The sequence below is a fragment of the Silurus aristotelis genome (genome assembly GCF_946808225.1).
Source record: "Silurus aristotelis genome assembly, chromosome: 18".
Taxonomy (NCBI): Eukaryota; Metazoa; Chordata; class Actinopteri; order Siluriformes; family Siluridae; genus Silurus; species Silurus aristotelis.
This window is the reverse complement of record NC_139591.1, coordinates 12,033,410-12,058,100: the sequence shown is the minus strand read 5'-3', so window position 1 is coordinate 12,058,100 and position 24,691 is coordinate 12,033,410. Positions and strand designations below refer to the sequence as shown.

The 24,691-nt window shown below is 40.4% G+C and overlaps 2 protein-coding genes across 2 annotated transcripts in view; one reads left to right on the top strand and one right to left on the bottom strand.

Annotated features, from left to right (window-relative positions):
* npm2b (nucleophosmin/nucleoplasmin, 2b) overlaps window positions 1-24,691 on the top strand; it is an 86,860-nt gene that overhangs the window by 30,169 nt on the left and 32,000 nt on the right. The gene's annotated exons all lie outside the window — the stretch shown is intronic.
* The window catches only part of sez6l (seizure related 6 homolog (mouse)-like), a 67,744-nt gene that overhangs the window by 18,770 nt on the left and 24,283 nt on the right, over window positions 1-24,691 (bottom strand). The window contains exons 2-6 of the mRNA XM_083569065.1: window positions 17,586-17,978; window positions 16,278-16,417; window positions 14,681-14,876; window positions 14,057-14,242; window positions 118-289 (exon numbers count right to left, since the gene is read on the bottom strand). Coding sequence (XP_083425191.1) covers window positions 118-289; window positions 14,057-14,242; window positions 14,681-14,876; window positions 16,278-16,417; window positions 17,586-17,978 — 1,087 coding nt within the window. The remainder of the gene's footprint in view (window positions 1-117; window positions 290-14,056; window positions 14,243-14,680; window positions 14,877-16,277; window positions 16,418-17,585; window positions 17,979-24,691) is intronic.

Below are 24,691 nucleotides of genomic sequence, written 5' to 3'. Positions count from 1 at the left end.
GAATAATGCTGTTACAAAAATAGAAATAGGTACAAGAGAGAAAATACTTTTTACATGCAGTGTAAATATTATCTGGGAGAAGTGCATGTGAACAGGAAAATGAACCCACACACTTACCGGTCTGTTGGTCCCAGGACCATCCTCTCCAGATGGAGATGCAGTCGCTGGCCATTGACAGCCTCAAGGGACCAGGAGCAGCTGAGGTCAAGAGTGCTGTTGGGATTCATTTTAGGTGATGGTGACAGCACTCTGCCCACAGTGGCATTTTTTATTGTACCTCCACAGAGAGCTAAACAGGGAGATATTAATGCATTTTACCTTCTCAACAACTTCTAAGGTCTTTTCAATAAATGTTTAGAGAGTTCATTACATTTGTTAAAATGTAAAAGCTGTTTTTACACTCAGGAGCGGTCCAGAGGACAATCATCTGGGGCTCACAACCAAAAGAGCATTCTTATCATCTTTGAAATCGCACTCTCAGTCCTGGCGGCACACGGCGGCAACATCTATATCTGTATCTAGTTTCATGATACAGTAGCTATGACTGAGTTGTTATGGTCAGTGATAGAGAGACTGATATAAAACTAGACTTGGATAGGGCTTTGTGGTATGAGTGCTTTCACTGAGAGAATCAAAACAAATGCACATCTTTGGTGTTTATAAATTCTTTTGTAACTGTTGACCTTTCACACTTAAATCTCAGTCTCTCCTTTTAACATTTGCTGATGGAATCAATTTTTTGCTCAGGTCCTTGTCTGGCTCCTTTGATCTGCATGTGACTGCAGTGGCGGGCGGTCAGGTTTAGCAAAGCCGTCTCTCTGCTGGCCTACACTATCACACTAGCACTGACCTACATTTACAACTTAAATTCTAATATTTGTTCTGTTAAATTGTATTAATTTATTCCCAACAGTTTATTCTCTTCATTTTGTAGCATTTCTCTTGTCTGCACTGCTTCCAGTACGTGTAAAGATGTTAGATTTTTTTTGTCCAATCAGATTTCAGCCTCGATGTGTTGCCATGTCAATCCAATCTGCCCAGGGCCTGCAAAGTCTATTCTGCTGGCCTTTCTTATTACCATAGTCTTCTTAAGAAATAGCTCTGTTTCTTTAACCAATCAGATTTCATATTCGCCTCACAGAGCCAGCTAGCAGAATAGCGTCAGCATTTTTCCATCCTTTAATTGGTTGGTCAAAGGGGAAACAGCCAAGGTCGACTGGCAAAACACGTCTGTATAAATAAATATTTTGAAGAAAAGCTAGATAGCTAGGAGACATCGCCCAACCCCGAAGCTAGCTAGCTTGTCTCAGCCCGGGAAAGGGTTTGCTCACCACTTCCAGACCAGTGATTACAAGTGGTACCACTGGATTACAGCCTCTGAGGAGTGATGCAAATTATGAGTCTGCATCTCTGGTGAGTAGGTTGTATTTAACTTACATTTTAATGTTTTTGTCATGTTATTAGACAAATATTGATTCTGAACTGCTCAAGATGATGTAGGTGGCACAGTTGCGGTGGTAGTGTAGAGGTAGTGTAGTCTTAACTGGGTTTCTTGCTTTAGTAAAATGGTATTCACCCTCCATATGTGAAATGCCTCTCTCTCTGTAAGATCACGCGTTGTTATATTGCGTGTTTGTATTGTATTGATGGTTTCTATAATTGCGACGTAATAGTGGTGGTATTAAGAGGTGGATTAAGTCATTGAAAGTCCCCACTGAAGGCACAGATACCAAACGCACGGCCCGCTCCTGTGTGACTGAGTGCTATTGTTTCTTCTATTATCGTTACCAATTCAAAAACCACTACTATATATACTCTGTGTGTGTGTGTGTGTGTGTGTGTGTGTGTGTGTGTGTATATATATATGTATGTATATATATATATATATATATATATATATATATATATATATATATATATATATATATATATACAGTGGGTACGGAAAGTATTCAGACCCCCTTAAATTTTTCACTCTTTGTTATATTGCAGCCATTTGCTAAAATCAATTAGGTTCATTCTTCTTCCTCATTAATGTACACACAGCACCCCATACTGACAGAAAAACACAGAATTGTTGACATTGTTGCAGATTTATTAAAAAAGAAAAACTGAAATATCACATGGTCCTAAGTATTCAGACCCTTTGCTCAGTATTTAGTAGAAGCCCCCTTTTAATCTAATACAGCCAGGAGTCTTTTTGGGAAAGATGCAACAAGTCTTTCACACCTGGATTTGGGGATCCTCTGCCATTCCTCCTTGCAGATCCTCTCCAGTTCTGTCAGGTTGGATGGTAAACTTTGGTGGACAGCCATTTTTAGGTCTCTCCAGAGATGCTCAATTGGGTTTAAGTCAGGGCTCTGGCTGGGCCATTCAAGAACAGTCACGGAGTTGTTGTGAAGCCACTCCTTCGTTATTTTAGCTGTGTGCTTAGGGTCATTGTCTTGTTGGAAGGTAAACCTTCGGCCCAGTCTGAGGTCCAGAGCACTCTGGAGAAGGTTTTTGTCCAGGATATCCCTGTACTTGGCCGCATTAATCTTTTCCTCGATTGCAACCAGTCGTCCTGTCCCTGCAGCTGAAAAACACCCCCACAGCATGATGCTGCCACCACCATGCTTCACTGTTGGTACTGTATTGGACAGGTGATGAGCAGTGCCTGGTTTTCTCCACACATACCGCTAAGAATTAAGTCAAGTCAAGTCAAGTCAAGTTTATTTGTATAGCGCTTTTCACAACAGACATTGTCTCAAAGCAGCTTTACAGAAAACAACAGTGAAGGTGAATGGTGTGCGTTTGTCCCTGATGAGCAGCCGTGGCGACAGTGGCAAGGAAAAACTCCCTTAGATGATATGAGGAAGAAACCTTGAGAGGAACCAGACTCAAAGGGGAACCCATCCTCATATGGGTGACATCAAAAGTTTGGTCATAAATCTTTCAACAATACAGAACAATTTGTGATCATCATAGATCCAGCATCAGCTTCTCCATGCCAGGGCCTTTAAACACTCGGCATCTACTTCTCCATGATCATCCATAGGTCCATAATCTTCACGAGGTGGGACGTGACTGGAGCTGGCCAAACCTCAGGATGCCTCGGGATGGGGAGAGAAAGAGAAGCAGTGGAGAGGAATTAGCGTAGCTGCTGTTCATGATATTAACAGCACAAGTTGATAATGTGCATGTGATCAGATGTTCTGGAGCACAAGGTTGTGATGTGATGTGTGTGATGTGTGTTATGTGTAGGCTTTGCTAAAAAGATATGTTTTTAATCTGCACTTAAACTGGGAGAGTGTATCTGAACCCCGAACACTGTCAGGAAGACTATTCCAGAGTTTAGGAGCTAAATGTGAAAATGCTCTACCGCCTTTAGTGGACTTTGCTATTCTAGGAACTACTAGAAGCCCAGAGTTTTGAGATCTCAGGGAGCGTGACGGATTGTAGCGTTTTAAGAGACTGGATAGATACATGGGAGCCAAACCATTTAGTGCTTTATAAGTGAGTAGCAGTAGTTTGTAGTCTATTCGAAACTTAATAGGAAGCCAATGTAGGGACGATAAGATTGGGGTTATATGATCGTATTTTCTTGACCTAGTAAGAACTCTTGCTGCTGCATTCTGAACTAACTGAAGCTTATTTATTAATGATGCAGGACATCCACCTAGTAATGCATTACAGTAGTCTATTCTAGAGGTCATAAACGCATGGACGAGCTTCTCTGCATCAGATATAGATAACATATTTCTTAGCTTAGAAATATTTCTAAGGTGAAAGAAGGCTGTTTTTGTAACTTGATTGATGTGATTTTTAAAAGATAAGTTGCTGTCTAAAATAACTCCCAGGTCTTTTACCGTTGAACTAGTAGTTACAGAACAACCGTCTAAATGCAGGCTGAGATGCTGGAGCTTCTGTGTACTATTTTTTGGGCCGATGAGCAAAATCTCCGTTTTATCAGAATTTAATAGCAGAAAGTTATGGGTCATCCAATCTCTTATTTCTTCAACACACTCAGTTATGCGAGCTAATTGAGCTGTATCGCCTGGTTTGGATGAAATATATAGCTGGGTATCATCAGCATAACAATGGAAGCTAATTCCATGCCTTCTAATAATATTTCCTAATGGAAGCATGTATATTGTAAAAAGCAGGGGTCCCAGAACTGACCCTTGTGGCACGCCATAATTTACTAGCATTATTCTGGATAGCTCTCCATTTAAATCTACGAAATGGTAACGATTGGACAGGTAGGATTTAAACCAGCTTAATGCCTGTCCCTGAATACCGATGTAATTCTGTAAGCGATCGAGGAGAAGATCATGATCTATAGTGTCGAACGCAGCACTAAGATCTAGTAAAACTAATAGGTCGTTAGTGATTTTAACTAGAGCAGTTTCTGTGCTATGATGGGGCCTAAAACCTGACTGAAACTCTTCAAAGATATTGTTCTCCTGCAAGTGGTTACATAGCTGGGCAGCGACAATCTTTTCTAAAATCTTAGACATAAATGGGAGATTTGAAACTAATTTAAGGCCAAAAAGTTATATTTTGGTCTCATCAGACCAGAGAATCTTATTTCTCACCATCTTGGAGTCCTTCAGGTGTTTTTTAGCAAACTTCATGCGGGCTTTCATGTGTCTTACATTGAGGAGAGGCTTCCGTCGGGCCACTCTGCCATAAAGCCCCGACTGGTGGAGGGCTGCAGTGATGGTTGACTTTCTACAACTTTCTCCCATCTCCTGACTGCATCTCTGGAGCTCAGCCACAGTGATCTTTGGGTTCTTCTTTACCTCTCTCACCAAGGCTCTTCTCCCCTGATAGCTCAGTTTGGCCGGACGGCCAGCTCTAGGAAGGGTTCTGGTCATCCCAAACGTCTTCCATTTGAGGATTATGGAGGCCGCTGTGCTCTTAGGAACCTTAAGTGCAGCAGAAATCTTTTTGTAACCTTGGCCAGATCTGTGCCTTGCCACAATTCTGTCTCTGAGCTCTTCAGGCAGTTCCTTTGACCTCTTGATTCTCATTTGCTCTGACATGCATTGTGATCTGGAAGGTCTTATATAGACAGGTGTGTGGCTTTCCTAATCAAGTCCAATAAGTATAATCAAACACAGCTGGACTCAAACTAAGGTGTAGAACCATCTCAAGGATGATCAGAAGAAATGGAAAGCACCTGAGTTAAATATATGAGTGTCACAGCAAAGGGTCTGAATACTTAGGACCATGTGATATTTCAGTTTTTCTTTTTTAATAAATCTGCAACAATGTCAACAATTCTGTGTTTTTCTGTCAATATGGGGTGCTATGTGTACATTCATGAGGAAGAAGAATGAACTTAAATGATTTTATCAAATGGCTGCAATATAACAAAGAGTGAAAAATTTAAGGGGGTCTGAATACTTTCCGTACCCACTGTATATATATATGTGTGTGTGTATATATATATATATATATATATATATATATATATATATATATATATATATATATATATATATATATACACACACACACACACACACACACACACATACATACATACATACATACACACAGTGAGGAAAATACATATTTGAACACCCTGCTATTTTGCAAGTTCTTCCACTTAGAAATCATGGAGGGGTCTGAAATTGTCATCGTAGGTGCATGTCCACTGTGAGAGACATAATCTAAAAAAAAAAAATCCAGAAATCACAATGTACGAATTTTTAACTATTTATTTGTATGATACAGCTGCAAATAAGTATATGAACACCTGAGAAAGTCAATGTTAATATTTGGTAAAGTAGCCTTTGTTTGCAATTACAGAGGTCAAACGTTTCCTGTAGTTTTTCACCAGGTTTGCACACACTGCAGGAGGGATTTTGGGCCACCTCTCCACACAGATCTTTTCTAGATCAGTCAGGTTTCTGGCCTGTCGCTGAGAAACACGGAGTTTGAGCTCCCTCCAAAGATTCTCTATTGGGTTTAGATCTGGAGACTGGCTAGGCCACACCAGAACCTATATATGCTTCTTATAGAGCCACTCCTTGGTTATCCTGGCTGTGTGCTTCGGGTCATTGTCATGTTGGAAGACCCAGCCTCGACCCATCTTCAATGCTCTAACTGAGGGAAGGAGGTTGTTCCCCAAAATCTCGCAATACATGGCCCCGGTCATCCTCTCCTTAATACAGTGCAGTTGCCCTGTCCCATGTGCAGAAAAACACCCCCAAAGCATGATGCTACCACCCCCATGCTTCACAGTAGGGATGGTGTTCTTGGGATGGTACTCATCATTCTTCTTCCTCCAAACACATTTAGTGGAATTATGACACAAAAGTTCTATTTTGGTCTCATCTGACCACGTGACTTTCTCCCATGACTCCCCTGGATCATCCAAATGGTCATTGGCAAACTTAAGACTTGCCTGGACATGTGCTGGTTTAAGCAGGGGAACCTTCCGTGCCATGCATTCAAACCATGACGTCTTAGTGTATTACCAACAGTAACCTTGGAAACGGTGGTCCCAGCTCTTTTCAGGTCATTGACCAGCTCCTCCCGTGTAGTTCTGGGCTGATTTCTCACCTTCCTTAGGATCATTGAGACCCCACGAGGTGAGATCTTGCATGGAGCCCCAGCCCTGAAGGCCATTGACAGTCATGTTTAGCTTCTTCCATTTTCTAATGATTGATCCAATAGTGGACCTTTTTTCACCAAGTTGCTTGGCAATTTCCCCGTAGCCCTTTCCAGCCTTGTGGAGGTGTACAATTTTGTCTCTAGTGTCTTTGGACAGCTCTTTGGTCTTGGCCATGTAAGTAGTTGGATTCATACTGATTGTATGGGGTGGACAGGTGTCTTCATGCAGCTAACGACCTCAAACAGGTGCATCTAATTTGGGATAATAAATGTAGTGGAGGTGGACATTTTAAAGGCAGACTAACAGGTCTTTGAGGGTCAAAATTCTAGCTGATAGACAGGTGTTCAAATACTTATTTGCAGCTGTATCATACAAATAAATAGTTTAAAAATCATATATTGTGATTTCTGGATTTTTTTTTTAGATTATGTCTCTCACAGTGGACATGCACCTACGATGACAATTTCAGACCCCTCCATGATTTCTAAGTGGGAGAACTTGCAAAATAGCAGGGTGTTCAAATACTTATTTTCCTCACTGTATATATATATATATATATATATATATATATATATATATATATATATATATATATATATATATATATATATATATATATATATACACACACAGTGTCGGTACCAGCACACTCTTTCTGTTAAACAATTTTGTTAAAAATTCCACTGCCATCTCATCTAAACATCTCCATGCTCATGCTTTTACTGGCATGTCATCTGGTCCAACCGACTTTCCACTCTTCATCCTCTTAATCACTGCTCTTACTTTCTCCTTACTAATCCTATTTACTTTCTGCTTCACCATCTCCACATAATCCAACCATCTCTCTCTTTCTCTCTCTCTCTTTTTCCTCATTTATCAGCTTTTTAAAATATTCCCATTACCATCTTAACACACTCTCCCCACTAGTCAACACATTTCCCTCTGCATCCTTCATTGCTATAACTCACATCAAATTCTTCCCAGCTTGGTCCCTCTGCCTGGCCAATTGGTAAAAAAAATTTTGTCCAACATCTCATACAGCTACGTAAATGCCTTTTCCTTGGCTTTCGCTACATCCCTCTTCACCCCCTACCTCAACTTCTTGTACTCCTGCTTACTTTTCTTATCTCTCTGCTGATCCGTAGTCTGATTTGCCAACCTCTTTCTCCTTATGCTCTCCTGCACTTCCTCATTCCACTACCACATCTCTGTCTTCCTTTTTCTTTCTAGATGTTACACCAAGTAACTTGCAAGCTGTCTGCCCCATTTAAAAATCTTTCATTCGAGGGTACACTCTCCACCACTTCATCTTACTCACTCCAGAATCTTTCTTTATCCTCCATCTTACAACCCACTTGTGGAGCATAGTTACTGATGACATTTATCATCACCCAATCACACAATGCTGTAACATCCACTCTCCTAAACTTCTCCTTCGGCCAACAGTAGCCCAATTTCCACTGGTAACCTGTTGGGTAACAATACCTGTGGTGGTGGTTAATAACACGGGCCTCGACCGATCCGGTATGGAATTTGGTTTTGTGATCTGCATGTTTGATTTGGCACATTTTACGCTGGATGCTCTTGCTAACGCAACCCTCCCCATTTATCTGGGCTTAGTCCAAATTAGTCCAAATTGCCTTACACATGTTCATATTTTCAGTATCATGCCTACATTTCACTAGACATTCATACTTTCTCAACTCACATTCTTCATCTTCATTCTGATACTATCATCTTAGAAATCTCAACAATATCCCTCCATCTCAAAGCCCCTTCTTTTTTACAACCTTTCATCCTACTCATCCTTAGCCCTTCCAACTTTTAATAATTATAATACTTTAATTTTTTTGTAATCTCAGATCCCTTTTCATTTCTCCATACTCACAGATCATTTACATGAGCCCCTCCCAATTCTCACACTCATAGCCTTACTGTAAATTAAGGTATGCAGTCCTTCTCTCAAAACTAAGCCCATCTGTCTCTCAATGGCTGTAGCTGTTCCTGTAAGCCCCTCTTCCATCCCTCTGAATTATTTTATGTCTGACGCATCACAAGCCCTAGAATATCTTGAGTTTGCTAGGAGCAAGATGGCAGAGGTTTTTGGTTTTAGGACAAAAACCCGCCGGTAAAATTTAAGTTTTTTTTTCAATGCACAGACTGCTTCTTCCTGCTACTCTGCTTGCGCTTCGGACTTTTTGCCTCAATGTGCTCTAGTCATCTACTGTGCATGAACCATGCGAGAGTTTGCTTCCGAGCTTGTGCCTGTAAATCGTTTTATTTTATTTTAGTTGTCATTGTTGGTTTGCTGCATTGTTACATAACATTTTATTTGTTTTTAGTAATAAATTATTATTTAAAATATATATTTTTAAGACTATTTTGCGGGAGTCTCGTGAATGATTTTATTTTTCCGCAACCCGCACACACACAAGTATTTAACAGCAGAGCGCAGATTTTACAGGTAAAATGCTTTACATTTGACCAATGTTCCTGCCTTTTACACTTTGAGAGTTGACTGTTCATTTGCAGCATAATACAGTGGTTCAAATAAGTATTTGATACTCTACCGATTTTTTAGGTTTTCCCACTTACAAAGAAAGGAGAGATCTGTAATTTTCATCGTAGGTACACCTTAACTAGAGACAGAATCTTAAAAAAATCCCAAAAAAATCACATTGTATGATTTTAAAATAATTAATTTCCATTTTATTGCATGAAATAAATACTTAATACAACAGAAAAATAGAACTTAATATTTGGTACAGAAACCTTTGTTTACAGTTACAGAGGTCAGACATTTCCTGTAGTTCTTGACCAGGTTTGCACACACCTCAGCAGGGATTTTGGCCCACTCCTACATACAGGTCTTCTCCAGATCTTTCAGGTTTTGGGGATGTCACTGGGCAACAGAGAGTTTCAGCTCCCTCCATAGATTTTCTATTGGGTTCAGGTCTGGAGACTCGGCCACTACAGGACCTTAAAATACTTCTTACGGAGCCACTCCTTAGTTGCCATGGCTGTGTGTTTGGGGTCATTGTCATGCTGGAAGACTCAGCCATGACCCATCTTCGATGTGCTTACTGAGGAAAGAAAGTTGTTGCCCAAAATCTCACCATACATGGCCCCATCCATCCTCCCCTCACTACAGTGCAGTTGTCCTGTCCCCTTTGCAGAAAAGCACCCAAAGCATAATGTTTCCACCCCCATTCTTCACGGTTGGGATGGTGTTCTTGGAATTGTTTTTCTTCCCTCAAACATGGCGAATGGAGTTTATAACAAAAAGTTATATTTTGGTCTCATCTGACCACATGACCGTCTCCCACGCTTCCTCTGGATCATCCAGGTCTTTGGCAAACTTTAGACAGGCCTGGATATGTGCTGTCTTGAGCAGGGGGACCTTGCGCATGCTGCAGGATTTTGATCCATGACGGTGTAGTTTGTTACTAATGGTAACACAAAACACAGGGCTAAGGACTAGTAAGTGTCCTCGCCACATTAAGTGCATGTGTGCAACCTGGTGCAAACAGTGCAAAGACAACACAAGACAGTGCAAGACAAATACACAAAACAAAAAATACAATGCTTCGGAACCGCTTCCCTGATGGCAGGAGGTTGAAGAGTGTGTGTGACGGGTGTGTGGGGTCGTCCACAATGCTGTTGGCTTTGCGGATGCAGCGTGTGGTGTAAATGTCCATGATAGAGGGGAGAGAGACTCCGATGATCTTTTCAGCTGTCCTCACTATCCTCTGTAGTGTCTTGCGATCCGAGACAGTGCAGTTCCCAAACCAGACAGTGATGCAGCTGCTCAGGATGCTCTCAATGGTACCTCTGTAGAACATGGTCAGGATGGGGGGAGGGAGATGGGCTTTCCTCAGCTTTCTCAGGAAGTAAAGACGCTGCTGGGTTTTCTTGGTTATGGAGCTGGTGTTGCGTGACCAGGTGAGGTTATCTGCCAAATGAACACATGGTGCTCTTGACGATCTCCACGGATGATCCATCAATGATCAGCGGAGAATGCTCACTCTGTGCTCTCCTGAAGTCAACAATCATCTCTCTAAATTTGTCAACATTCAGAGACAGGTTGTTGGCTCCACACCGGGCTCAGCTTCTCAATCAGGTGCTAAGGGATGATCGTGTTCAAGGTCCAGCGCAGGTGGAAGCTGGGTCTTGACGTGCCTCATGACGAGCCTCTTGAAGCACTTCATCTCGATGGGTGTGAGCGCGATGGGACAATAGTCATTGAGGCAGGAGACAGTAGACTTCTTTGGCACAGGAATGAAGGTCGTCGTCTGGAGGCACCTAGGAACAATGGCGCTGCTCAGGGAGATGTTGGAGATTTTGGTAAAGACATCCGCTAGCTGTTGTGCACATTACCTGAGCACTCTGCCAGGAATGTTTTCTGGTTGGTGGCAGGGTTTTCCTTTCTTGAATTAACTCTGCATATAGCTTTCCTCACTTCAGCTGTGGTTAGACAGAGCACCTGGTCACTGGGAGGAGGGGTGGTCTTCTTTGCCACCATGTTGTTCTGCACCTCAAACTGGGCATAGAAGTTGTTAGCACATCTGGGAGGGAGGCGTCACGGTCACAAGCAGGTGATGTCGTCTTGTAGTTCGTGATCGTCTGGATGCCCTGTCCTGGAAGTGGGCGTGAATTCTCTTGGCGTGTGTGCGCTTTGCCTCTCTGATGGCACGGAAATGTTGTGCGTGTAGTGATAGTCTTGGAGATGGTCACGTCATCAATGCACTTGCCGAGGTAGCTGGTCACTGTTGACGTGTACAAATTAATGAATTTCACCGTTGGTTGCAGCTTCCCTGAACATGTCCCAGTCAGTGCATTCAAAGCAGTCTTGGAGAGCAGACATGGATCCTGCTGGCCAGGTTCTCACCTGCTTTCGAGCTGGTCTTGAACCCCTGCTGAGTGGTCTGTATGCTGGGATCAGCATAACAGAGATGTGGTCTGAGTACCCGAGGTGGTGGCAGGGCTTCACCCGGTATGCGCCCCGAATGTATGTGTAAACAGCGCGTTTTCTCCCCTGGTTACAAATTCCACATTCTCATGAAATTTAGGAAGCACAGTCCTGAGATTTGCATGGTTGAAATCTCCGGCGGCAATAAATGATCCGTCAGTATGTGTGTTTTGTAGTGCGCTAATGGTCTCGTACAGTACGCTGAGTGTTTCCTTTGCATTAGCGCTAGGTGGTATATACACTCCGAGCACAATAGTGGTGGTGAATTTCCGTGGTAAATAAAAAGGTCTACATCTCACAACCATGAACTCCAACAGCAGGGAGCAGTAGGTGGAAATGAGGACAGAGTTCTTACACCACTCTGTGTTGATGTAAACACACAGACCGCTGCCGCAAGGAGGTCTGGTTCTCGAAGCAAGCCGAGGTCGCGTAGCTTTTGCCGCAGATCAACGTTTATCGTGTTGTTGGGGTTGTTTCTGAGTTCCTTGAGTGTTTGACGGTGGTACACAGCGACACCAGTTGCTCCGATGTCCATATGTTGCGTAAGGCGGGCTACAAAGTAAAAGTAGCACCATTTTGGGTCCGGAGCGGCCGCTGCCAGCTACTGCCGTGCTGCCATCTTAGATACAATCAATGGAATAGTAGTCCATTCCAGTCTTATGCAGGTCTACAATTTTGTCCATAGTAGAGTCCTTAGACAGCTCTTTGGTCTTGCCCATAGTGGAGCGGTTGGAGTCTGATTGATTGAGTGTGTGGACAGGTGTCTTTTGTACAGGTAAAAAGTTCAAACAGGTGCAATTATTGCAGGTAATGAGTGGAGGATAGGAGACAAACTAACAGGTCTGTGAGAGAAGAATTCTTGCTGGTTGGTAGGTGATCAAATACTAATTTCATGCAATAAAATGGAAATTAATGATTTTAAAATCATAATGTGATTTTCTGGATTAATTTTTTTAGATTCTGTCTCTCACAGTTGAGGTGTACCTACGATGAAAATTACAGATCTCTCCATTCTTTGTAAGTGGGAATACTTGAAAAATCGGCAGTGAATCAAATATTTATTAAACCTACTGTATATCCAAACCCTTGATAAGTGCCACTGTAATGCAATCTTATTCACTGCTCCATAAACTCTTAGGCCAATACATCATTTCAACACATGACATATTGAACTGTGTCCTTATTTATTTTTTACAAAAATAAAGCCAAAAACTAAAAATCTAAATAAAGGGTTAGGGTTAGTTACTAAATAGGCCTTTACTGCTTCTATAGCATTTAAGAGGCTAAATAGCTCCTCAAAAAAAAAGTTTGTGTGTGACCAAAGGAGAGATGTTTGGCTATAATGCACAGTGCCTTGTTTGGTAATAACCAAATACAGCCTTACTGCACAAACACCTCATACCATTTGTCAAGCACAGTTGTAGAGAGGTTATGATATGGGCTTGTTTTGCAGCCACAGGACCTGGAAAACTTACTGTCATTAAATATGCCATGAACCCCGCTGTATACCAAAGTACTCTAAAGACAAATGAGAAGTCATTTGTCCGACAACTTAAGCTTGGACAAAATTGGGTCATGCAAAAGGACAATGATCACAAGCACAGCAACAGAATTGCTAAAAAAAATAACAGAATAAAGGTGTTGCAATGGCCCAGTCAAAGTCCAGACCTAAACCTTACTGAAATACTGTGGCAGGCCCTTAAGGGAACTGTGCATAAACAAATGCCCACAAACCTCAATGAACTAAAGCAACATTTTAAAGAAAAGTTGGCCAAAATTCCACTACAATGATGTAAGAGACTGATAAATTGTTGCAGAGCATGAATACTTTAAGTTACTTCTGCTAAAGTTGGTTCTTCAAGCTAATGAATTCAAAGGTGTATTTAGTTTTTACACATGGCTGCTCTATTTTGGCTTACATTTTGTAATAATAAATAAAGACGGTGTAATATGGCATGTGTTGTTTATTGTAGGTTGTATTTAACCAACTCTATGACCTGAAAGGGACCAGATTATGATTCTATAATAAAAACCATAGAATTCGAATAGGAAACACTTTCATTTCCATATGACCTTATGTCAGCACTGAACTGAAAATGCAGAAAAACATTTTCAGAACCTATATTACAGGCACTGTCTCTCCAAATATAAAGTACCTCCATCCCTCTAAAATATCATAAATACACTATGTCTGTATGCATGCTAGGCAGAGCCCACCCCCTACCTCGACTGCACTAATTCCAGCATACACACTGCTTGTCAGAACATCAATTCTAATTCTGAAGCAGGTGAAACCAATAGCAGAAGGAGCCTTTATTATTATTATTAGTAGTAGTAGTAGTGTATGTATTGTAGCAGTAGTTGTAATGTTCTCACTCTTTTACTGTTTTTATTAATGTTTTTATCTTTTTTTTTTTTTTTATCTTTGTATGACTTTCTGTGTCTTTTTATTATTATTATTAATTTTTTTTTTTTTTTACCTCTACAGCTGGGTTCACGCTGGTTCCAGGTGGGCAGAGAGGCATTAAGGCAGGTCAACACCGCTGCACCCTGCAGATGGTAACCCATATGGCAGGAGAAATGTGCTGTACCCCCTGGGCGCAAATCCAAAACTGATACTTCCCCAAAGTGAGGCCGCCGGGGCAAAGGGCAGCTCAGATGGAACACTACCCAAGAAAAAAATTTCATATTGCATATTTTTTTAGAAAAAAACTACACAAAACACCTCATAAAATATAAAACATTAATAATATATTTATATATGATTAAAATATAATGATTTGAGGAATATCAGATTTATAGTTTTATGTATTAAAAATAGCTTTTATGTAAAAAAAAGATTAAAAGAGTATTTTATTCAGTTGTAACAGTGTTCAAATTAACATGCATTACGGCAATGCATAAAGTGACTATAATACCATTATAAGAGTTAAAAAAAATTTTTTATCGGCAATTACTAATTAAATCTAACAGGAGAACGTCAGTAAATTGCTCAGTTAATTATATCACACACAACAAAACATTTTACTAATTAGGAATCAACACAATTAAGAGACGGTAATGGAAGTTGAAATGCTCTTCAGAACATTTACTTTATTACTCACTCTGGTAATGAAGCTGGAATGTGCCAGTGCTGCCCTCAGGTGAAGAGCAGTAAAATACTGACATACTATTGGTTGGGCTGCGGATCACCTGACCCTCTACCAGCAGTGTCTGATTGGCGAGTACCAGCAAAGTGCCATTCTTATCTACCCCTCGGATTGACAACTGCTCACCCTCTGATAGGTTAACACTTTTGACCTATGATGACAAAAAAGTATTCTGTAGTGTTCTGCATTCAGTGCACCTTCCTTTCACAGATTTTAATTGTTTGCAATTCATAATTAACAACTTAATAAACTGTACACTTTAAACATTACATTAAAGCTTTAATAAATGTTATTCAAATGTATTAATCAAACACATTTACAATGAAACAAAAAGCCATTATTGATTATAAATTCAATTTTCTATATTGTTTCTAAACTCTATATTATCCAGGTATATTTGATCTTTATATTACTTGGTTGCCAGTGTTGTGTTATTCATAAGTAAGTAAGTATACATAAGTAATTCTTATGCATGCACACATTAACTACTGTATTTAAAAGTCAAACTCCGGAAGGTAACACATGTTTACAGTTCAAAAAGGACTACAGTGTTATTGAAAATTATTCTCTGGTGTGAGGACTGGTGCAAATAGAACATTTGATGACATTGGATTATAGTAATTTGGCAGTACAGTGGAACCTCTGATAGGGACCAAGACCGGTCGTGAGTTCCGAATTTTCGCGACCTTTTGATACGCCCCTTCCAACCCAGTAAAAACCCAAGGAACACTATACGAAATCGATTTAAATGAGTAAATAACACTATTTCACTCCATAACACTTAATTATTAGACTATTTTAACAATACTTTATGTAAATTAACAGCAATTACAATGCTTAATTAAAAAAAATAAAGTACAGGTATAGTAAAGTATGCAATAGAGAAGTACAGTATAATAATACATAAAAATGCTTTAAAACTATTTTTATTAAGACAATTCTAATGAGATAAACCTTGATTAGAAATGTTTAAACTAGCGTTTTGAGCAGCTCGCGGTTGCTCACGAGCCGATCTGAATGAGAGTCGCGAGCATGCGAGGTCGCGAGCGCTGAGGCCGCGAGCTCCGAGGTTCCACTGTAATTCGGACATCACTGACATCTGTTTGTGTCAAGTCGTATTGACACAGAGAGCATGCATTAATTTTGCATGCATAACATGCATTTCCGAGATTGGCCACATGAGGTCACATTCTACCCAATTTCATGCAACATCCATGTTTTAAATCCTATATTTCTTTGGTAAAACTTTTTTTTTTTTACATATAAAAAATAATATAAAGACCATTAAATCAGACTTTGCTTTTGGAAGAACAGTGCTCATGACAAATAAGTGTATGCAGTAAAATTTGAATTGATTATAAAGAATAAAACCTGCAGATTAAAGCTGAACATCTCACTCTCTCTCTCTCTCTCTCTCTCTCTCTCTCTCTCTCTCTCTCACACACACACACACACACACACACACACACACACACACACACACACACACACACACACACACACACACACACACAAAGGAAAATGTAGATCAGGAGATTTTTTTTTAACATGCCTGCAGTTCCACCCCATAACCGGTGTACACAGTCACTGTGTAAGTGCACTGAAGAAAAGCGCCATCTGGAAGCGGCAGATCATCTGACGAATCAATGTACCCCTCTGGGCCTGAGAAATTTATCATACAGCTTGATGCAGCTGAGAAGAGATGGAGGATACTTTAGAATGTAGAATATAATATTAGTCTAACTAATACCACTTTCAAATAAGAATATTAAAAAGGGCAGAATGAGAAAATAAAAATAATGCAAATCGAAACCATGTTTAACCAGGCATTAAATGGGTAACTAAAATTCAGCAAACAAAATAGCATAGCACACCCTTCTGTTCTGTTCTGAAAATCATTTAAAATTCAATGTCAATTCATGTAAAATCACTGAAGGCCCCCTGACTTACCTTTTCTGGTTTGCTTTATACAAATCGTATCACTATTTACAAAAAAGTGTAACAAAATTCAGGCTTCTGAGATAAAGTGCCTTTTATAAAGCGGGATGCAGTCCTGTAAATAAGTGCTTCAAAAGTCAAAATATTCCATTTGCATATAGCTTGATTAAAATAACTATATACTGAATAAATAAAAGACTTTTTAATATGTGAGCTGTTAAATCTGAGAATTTTTTTTTTATTTAAAATTGTCATAGTCTACTGGAAAAATAATTATACCACTTGGAATAACGTTTAAATTTGCAAATACACAAGATATTAAGTCTTCAATGCAAAATAATAGGAGATGCATGGCTCCATAGTGTATATATTTTAAAAAGTCTGGTGGGAAATGTTTAAAACAGATGCAATTCTAAATAGTTAATGCAATATATTTAAATTAAAGTTGACATTCTACACTGAAATTGCATCTTCATTGACTTTCAGCTTTAAATCTAAGGGTTTAACCATCTTGTTGCATTGATTGTATAAACAGCTATTTATATAAACAGCTTATATAAATATTTAAATTAATATTAACCACTTCCCGTGGGCTCACCACCTGCAGGAGGGACCGTAAGGGACCGGTGCTGAGAGGATTGGGCAGCAGTCGAAGGCGGGGGCCTTGACAGCCCGATCCCTGGACACAGAGAAGTGTCTGGGGAATCTGCTTAGACTGCTGCCCCCGCGACCCGAATTACGGATAAGCGGGAGAAGATGAATGAATGAATGAATGAATATTAACCAAACAAAAATACAATAAATTTGACATGTGTATAACAGCACAGACGTAAATAGAACAGTTTTTATAAATTTGCTGAGTTAGATGCTAGAACACTTGACTATATCCTCATTATAACTTGCTCTAAAGATGGGCTCCTACCAGAAGGGAGTGTGTCTGGTTCTGCTTCTATTCCCACTGTTGTGATGACTAATGAAGTGAGCGATGGCTTAGTTCTGTTAGCATCTTGTGTTGCTGTGGTAGGATTGTAAGTATTAAGTGTAGTAAGGGCTTCAAGAGTTTCTCCTGGAGACCATGTTGGATGCAAAGCTTTGTCGTCATCAAGCAGCATTTTCCTAAGAAAGTGTTGCTGCTTAGAAGGCAGTGTTTCATCCTCATATCCAGAAACAATGTCCTTCTTAAGTATAGGGAGCAGACCTGTGGGGTTTTCTACCTCTTTCTGAGGCATTATGTAATCATGATCTTGTGTTTCTTTAGGGGTTACACTCTGGAGCACTGCATGAGAGGAAAGTGTAGTAGTTGGAACAGCCTCATCTACAGAGAGAGAGAGAGAGAGAGAGAGAGAGAGAGAGAGAGAGAGAGAGAGAGAGAGAGAGATGTCATTTCATTTATCATTTACATTCATGGCATTTGGCAAATACCCTTATACAGAATGAATAACAAAACAGTAATATCTTATACAGAAATATAAGTTGGTGTTTTGTGGAAATCACACAACACAATGGGGAAGTCAGTTAGACAAAAAAATAAGATGGAGGCTTTTACTAGGGGGGGTCATCCAGGCCTTCAAAGGACTATTTTGGGTCTACTGAGAGCTGCTGCCCAGCCAAGATAGTTATAATGACTCTTTTTCCCTCTTACTGTGTGTGTGTGTGTGTGTGTGCGTGCGTGCGTGCGTGCGTGCGTGCGTGCGTGCGTGCGTGCGTGCGTGCGTGCGTGCGTGCGTGTGTAATTCAGACCATCCCACAGCCTATCCACAGCACAATCAAGTGCGTTTGAGAAATTACAACGCAAATGAGAGAGAAATGCACAGACATGCAAGTACTCACGCATGCTAATATTCTATTTTTGGCTTCCTGCACACTGCCTTCAAGTCCCCAGCCTAAAGTGTTACATAGCAAAATCTAAGTAGCTCATATGTTGGCTGATAAGATTAGAGTGAGCCAGTCATGATTTTTAATTATTGTGAAAAGAGATTGCATCAGTACAGTGGGATGGTATCTCTCTTTTTGTATTTGTGTATATGTACACTTTGCAATCATTATTAAAATGTATACCTTCAATTAATCATCAGTAGAAATCACACATACAGTTTTATAAGGCTCAATCTGGCATTTGAATAAAAGATTTGTTAACCCCATAAGCTTCTTTATTAGGGAAGACAGGATTTTATTTTATATGTAATATTTTTAGAAAAATGTCTTACAAATATCTCTGATAAACAGATTAAAGGTACTTTCAAGTTTTCTCCCATGACTAATGATCGTTAATCATGTGAGGAAAGAGGAGACATAGATGCAAACACAATGTTGAAAAACAATAAGCATGTAAATATTCCAGCATTTCATACTTGTCTATAAATATAAATTGCTGAACTATTAACAGTGAACAATTTAGAGCTTCAGGGTCAGTGGTCAGATCTTTGAGGCCTGATTACTGTCTGTTTGGAGAATCATATGTTGTGCTTTTCTCAGCAGAGTCAATGTGGATGACACTTCCACAAGTCTAGTTCTTTTTTTTACTAATGTGTATGGATGCACAAGCCAGTGCACTCTTAGTGCCGGTCCCAAGCCCGGGAAAATGGGGAGGGTTGCGTTAGGAAGGGCATCCAGCGTAAAACATGTGCCAAATCAAATATGCAGATCACAAATAAGAATTTTATACCGGATCGGTCAAGGCCCGGGTTAACAACGACCGCCACAGGTATCGTTAGCCGACAGGGTACCGGTGGAAATTGGGCTACTGTTGGCCGAAGGAGGAGGAGGAGAGGAGGAAGACGTCTACAGAGACAGCAGGGAAAGGAGCAGTGTAGGAGAGTGGAGGTTCGGGTTGGTACTTTAAATGTTGGTACTATGACGGGTAAAGGGAGAGAGGTAGCTGATATGATGGAGAGAAGAAAGGTAGATATGCTGTGTGTTTAGGAGACCAAGTGGAAAGGGAGTAAGGCCAGGAACATTGGAGGTGGGTTTAAACTGTTCTATCATGGTGTGGATGGAAAGAGAAATGGTGTATGGGGTGATTATGAAGGAAGGATACAGTAAGAGTGTAGTGGAGGTGAAGAGAGTTTCTGATAGGGTGATGATCGTGAAGGTGGAAGTTGAAGGGATGATGATAAATGTCATCAGTGCCTATGCTCCCCAAGTTGGCTGTAAGATGGAGGAGAAGGAAAAATTCTGGAGTGAATTAGATGAAGTGGTAGATGGTGTACCTAGGAAAGAACGATTGGTGATTGGGGCAGACGTTAATGGGCATGTAGGTGAAGGGAACAGAGGTAATGAGGAGGTGATGGGTAGGTATGGTTTTAAGGAGAGGAATATGGAAGGGCAAATGGTGGTAGAGTTTGCTAAAAGGATGGAAATGGCAGTGGTGAACACTTATTTTAAGAAGAAGGAGGATCACAGGGTGACGTATAAGAGTGGAGGAAGGTGGACACAGGTGGACTATGTGCTATGCAGGAGATGCAACCTGAAGGAGATTGGAGACTGTAAGGTGTTGGCAGGGGACAGTGTAGCTAGACAGCATCGGATGGTGTTCTGTAGGATGGTTTTGGAGGCGAAGAAGAAAAGGTGGAGAAGGAGGACTGAAAGAAGAATAAGATGGTGGAAACTGAAGGAGGAAGAGTGTAGTGTGAGGTTCAGGGAAGAGGTCAGACAGAGGCTCAGTGGTGTTGAAGAGGTGTTGGATGATTGGGCAACTACTGCAGGAGTGATGAGGGAGGCAGCTAGAAAAGTACTTGGTGTGACATCTGGAAATAGAAAGCAAGACAAGGAGACGTGGTGGTGGAATGAGGAAGTGCAGGAGAGCATAAGGAGAAAGAGGTTGGCAAAACAAAAGTGAGATAGACAGAGTGATGAGAAAAGTAGGCAGGAGTACAAGGAGATGCGGCAGCAGGTAAAGAGGGATGTGGCGAAAGCCAAGGAAAAAGCATATGAGGAGCTGTATGAGAGGTTGGACACTAAGGAAGTTGGACCGAGCTGGGAAGGATGTACTGCAAGTTAGAGCAGTAAAGGATGGAGAGGGAAATGTCTTGACTAGTGAGGAGAGTGTGTTGAGAAGGTGGAGGGAGTATTTTGAGCAGCTGATGAATGAGGAAAATCAGAGAGAGAAGGTTGGACGATGTGGAGTTGGTGAAGCAGGATGTAGATAGGATTAGTAAGGAGGACGTGAGAGCAGCGATTAAGAGGATGAAGAGTGGAAAGTCGGTTGGACCAGATGACATACCGGTAGAAGCGTGGAGATGTTTAGGAGAGATGGCAGTGGAGTTTTTGACCAGGTTGTTTAACAGGATTTTGGAAGTTGAGAAGATGCCTGAGGAATAGAGAAGTGTGCTGGTACCGATCTTCAAGCATAAAGGAGATGTGCATTCTTGCAGTAACTACAGGGGAATTAAGTTGATCATTCACACCATGAAGTTATGGGAAAGAGTAGTGGAAGCCAGGCTGAGAGAAGAGGTGACAATCTGTGAGCAACAGTATGGTTTCATGCCGAGGAAGAGCACCACAGATGCCTTATTTGCTTTGAGGATGTTGATGGAGAAGTATAGAGAAGGACAGAAGGAATTGCATTGTGCATTTGTGGATTTAGAGAAAGCGTACGACAGAGTGCCAAGAGAGGAGTTGTGGTATTGTATGAGGAAGTCAGGTGTGTCAGAGAAGTATGTGAGGGTGGTGCAGGACATGTATGAGGACAGTGTGACGGCAGTGAAGTGTGCAGAAGGTACGACAGACTGGTTCAGGGTGAAGGTTGGACTGCATCACGGATCGGCCCTGAGCCCTTTCCTGTTTGCAGTGGTGATGGACAGGTTGACGGACGAGGTCAGACAGGAGTCTCCCTGGACTATGATGTTTGCGGATGATATTGTCATTTGTGGTGAGAGTAGGGAGCAGGTTGAGAAGAGTCTGGAGAGGTGGAGATATGCGTTGGAGAGAAGGGGAATGAGAGTCAGTAGGAGTAAGACAGAGTACATGTGTGTGAATGAGAGGGAGGGCAGTGGAGTGATGCGATTGCAGGGAGAAGAGCTGGAAAAGGTGGAGGAGTTCAGGTACCTGGGGTCAACAGTGCAAAGTAATGGAGAGTGTGTTAGAGAAGTAAAGAAAAGAGTGCAGGCAGGGTGGAGTGGGTGGAGAAGAGTGACAGGAGTGATTTGTGATAGTAGGCTATCTGCAAGAATGAAAGGGAAAATTTATAGGACTGTGGTGAGACCTGCGATGTTGTATGGATTAGAGACAGTGGCATTGAGTAAAAGACAGGAGATGGAGCTGGAGGTGGCAGAGCTGAAGATGTTAAGGTTTTCGTTGGGAGTGACGAGGATGGACAAGATTAGAAATGAGTTTATTAGAGGCACAGCGCATGTAGGATGTTTTGGTGACAAGGTGAGGGAGGCGAGATTGAGATGGTTTGGACATGTGCAAAGGAGGGACATGAATTATATTGGAAGAAGAATGCTGAGGATGGAGCCACCAGGAAGGAGGAAAAGAGGAAGGCCAAGGAGGAGGTTCATGGATGTGGTGAGGGAAGACATGCAGGTAGTTGGTGTGAAAGAGGCAGATGTAGAGGACAGGGTGATATGGAGAAGGATGATCCACTGTGGCGACCCCTAATGGGAGCAGCCGAAAGAAGAAGAAGAAGAAGAAGAAGAAGAAGAAGAAGAAGAAGAAGAAGAAGAAGAAAGAAGTGTATGCCATAAATTAAAATATAATTAAACTTTAAGAAAGAAATATTCTTTTTTTTTTCTTAGATATTTGACCTTTTCCCTGTTTGCTGATCAAATGTAATCAGTTTATCTGCAGGTGAGAAAATGAATACCATAAAAATCCTATAAACCTTCAACTACTAAACCTTGAGAAACACTAAGAGGAGTCTCAGACAGTTACAACTAGACAGAGAGACAGATGGACCAATGGCAAAAATCATATATAATATAGCCAATCAACCACTCGCTCTTAAGATGTTTTAAGAAGATTTACCATGTCTTTAAAAATATGGTTATAGCATATTATAGCATATAGCAGCGGATCATCCGTTTCCATACTACTCTGTCCTTTACATCTGCCTCTTTCAAACCAAGAGACATGATCCTGTGTAATTTCAAGAATATTGGCTTTCTCTTGGCTCTCCAGAAAATATCTCAGACACACTCACCAAAATCACTATTATATCCAATATCCTTCACTGCTTTGAATGACAAATGAAGTAGTTTATCTGTTGAAATTATTTATATCAAACAGACACACATATTGCACTACTGTAATAATGCACATAAGTAGCACAAGACATCCAGCAGCAGAATATAATGAAAACCAACATTTAGCATCAAAACACTATAGTGCACAGATGAAAGAGTCTTTAAGAATCCAGCAGGCAATCCGCTGTAAGGGAAGGAATGATTGAGGAAATAATCCTCTGTTTGCTAAAAATGTAAAACCCACATACTGTACTTGCTAATCCCTCTGCACTATGTGTTACCTTCCTTAACTACTTTTACTTTCTGTACTTGCCATCTCTACATACTGTAAGATTTAACTTTTTTAAAGGTAAGAATCAACAAATTAGCTGGGACATGCTGATTTATTTACAGTAATTGCCTTTATGTACAGCCCACCTCCATTTTATCTTTTGCTCTTTGTTATTCTGTCTAAACCACCAAACCATACATATTTGTATACATATTTATTTTTATACTAAGTTCATACTTATACATGCTTCTGTTAGACAGGTGTGGCAGTAATCAGGCCTGGGTATGGCTAGAGAAATTCAACTCAGGTGTGATAAACCACAGTTTTAACAAACACTTTTTCACACAGGGCCATATAGTTTTGGATTTTGTTTTCCCTCAATAAAAAAAACCCCTTAATTTAGTTTTATATAGTTTGCTGAACTGAAACATTAAAGTGTGACAAACAGAAATCAGGACACACACATCACTGTATATTTCATTATTGCTTTATAGGGTTCTCTGATATCCAATACTTCTTAGAACCTGTCCTATCACCAGCTTTTTCAGGTCAATTCTCAAATTCCAAGAATATTCTAGAAACTTACACAATCGATTAAAAAGCTCATTTTCTAGAGCCGTTTTTAGATTTTGAACAAAAATCAAGTTTTTTTTTCCTTCTTAGAAAATATAAAATCATGCTTAAAAATTAGAAAACATTAGAACTACAAATAAAATATATTACTTAATTGCCATTTTAGCATTTTCCTTTTATGTGCAGTTTTGACACACCACACATTTCCTCTTCCTATTTTCTCAAAGCATGCCATTATCACAGTTTAGCACTGTGTCAACGAGCTGACTCATTAAAGGTGTCAATGATCCCACCACTGTGTAAGGTGTGTGTGTGTGTGTGTGTGTGTGTGTGTGTGTGTGTGTGTGTGTGTGTGTGTGTGTGTGTGTGTGTGTGTGTGGTAAGGGTGGTAAGAATGTGGGATGCTTGACTGTATGACAAAATGGCACAAAAATGAAACAGGTGCAGAATTTATTTACCGGTAATATACATAGCAGGAACTGAACATTTGTTTTAAAATGAGAAATGTGTTTTATCTGAGAGCAAAAAAATTAATAAATAAATAAACTTAACAAACAATGCAGTAATAAAGTCACAATTTGTCTTCAGAGATAATCTTTAATTTTAATTATAAAAATGTATCTGCCTGCTGTTCTTTCTTTTTCTATGTGTGTCTTCCCAAAACTGTTACCACAAATTTGGAGGCACACAATTGTATAGGATGCCTTTGGAGGCATTAGCATTACATTTTCTCTTCATTTTAACTAGACCCAAACCCGTTCCAGCATTATACTGCTCCTTTGTGCAATGTGACCTCCATGGAGATATGGTTTACGTGTGTTGGAGTAAAATTGAACACATTTGGGATAAAATGGAATGCTGACATTTCTTGTGGCTTAATAAGCACAAATCTCCAAAATCACACTTAAAAATGTAGATGAACATCTTTCTAGAAGGAGGTTATTATAACAGGAAATGGAGACTAAATATGGAATGAGATGTTTAAAAAGCACACATGAA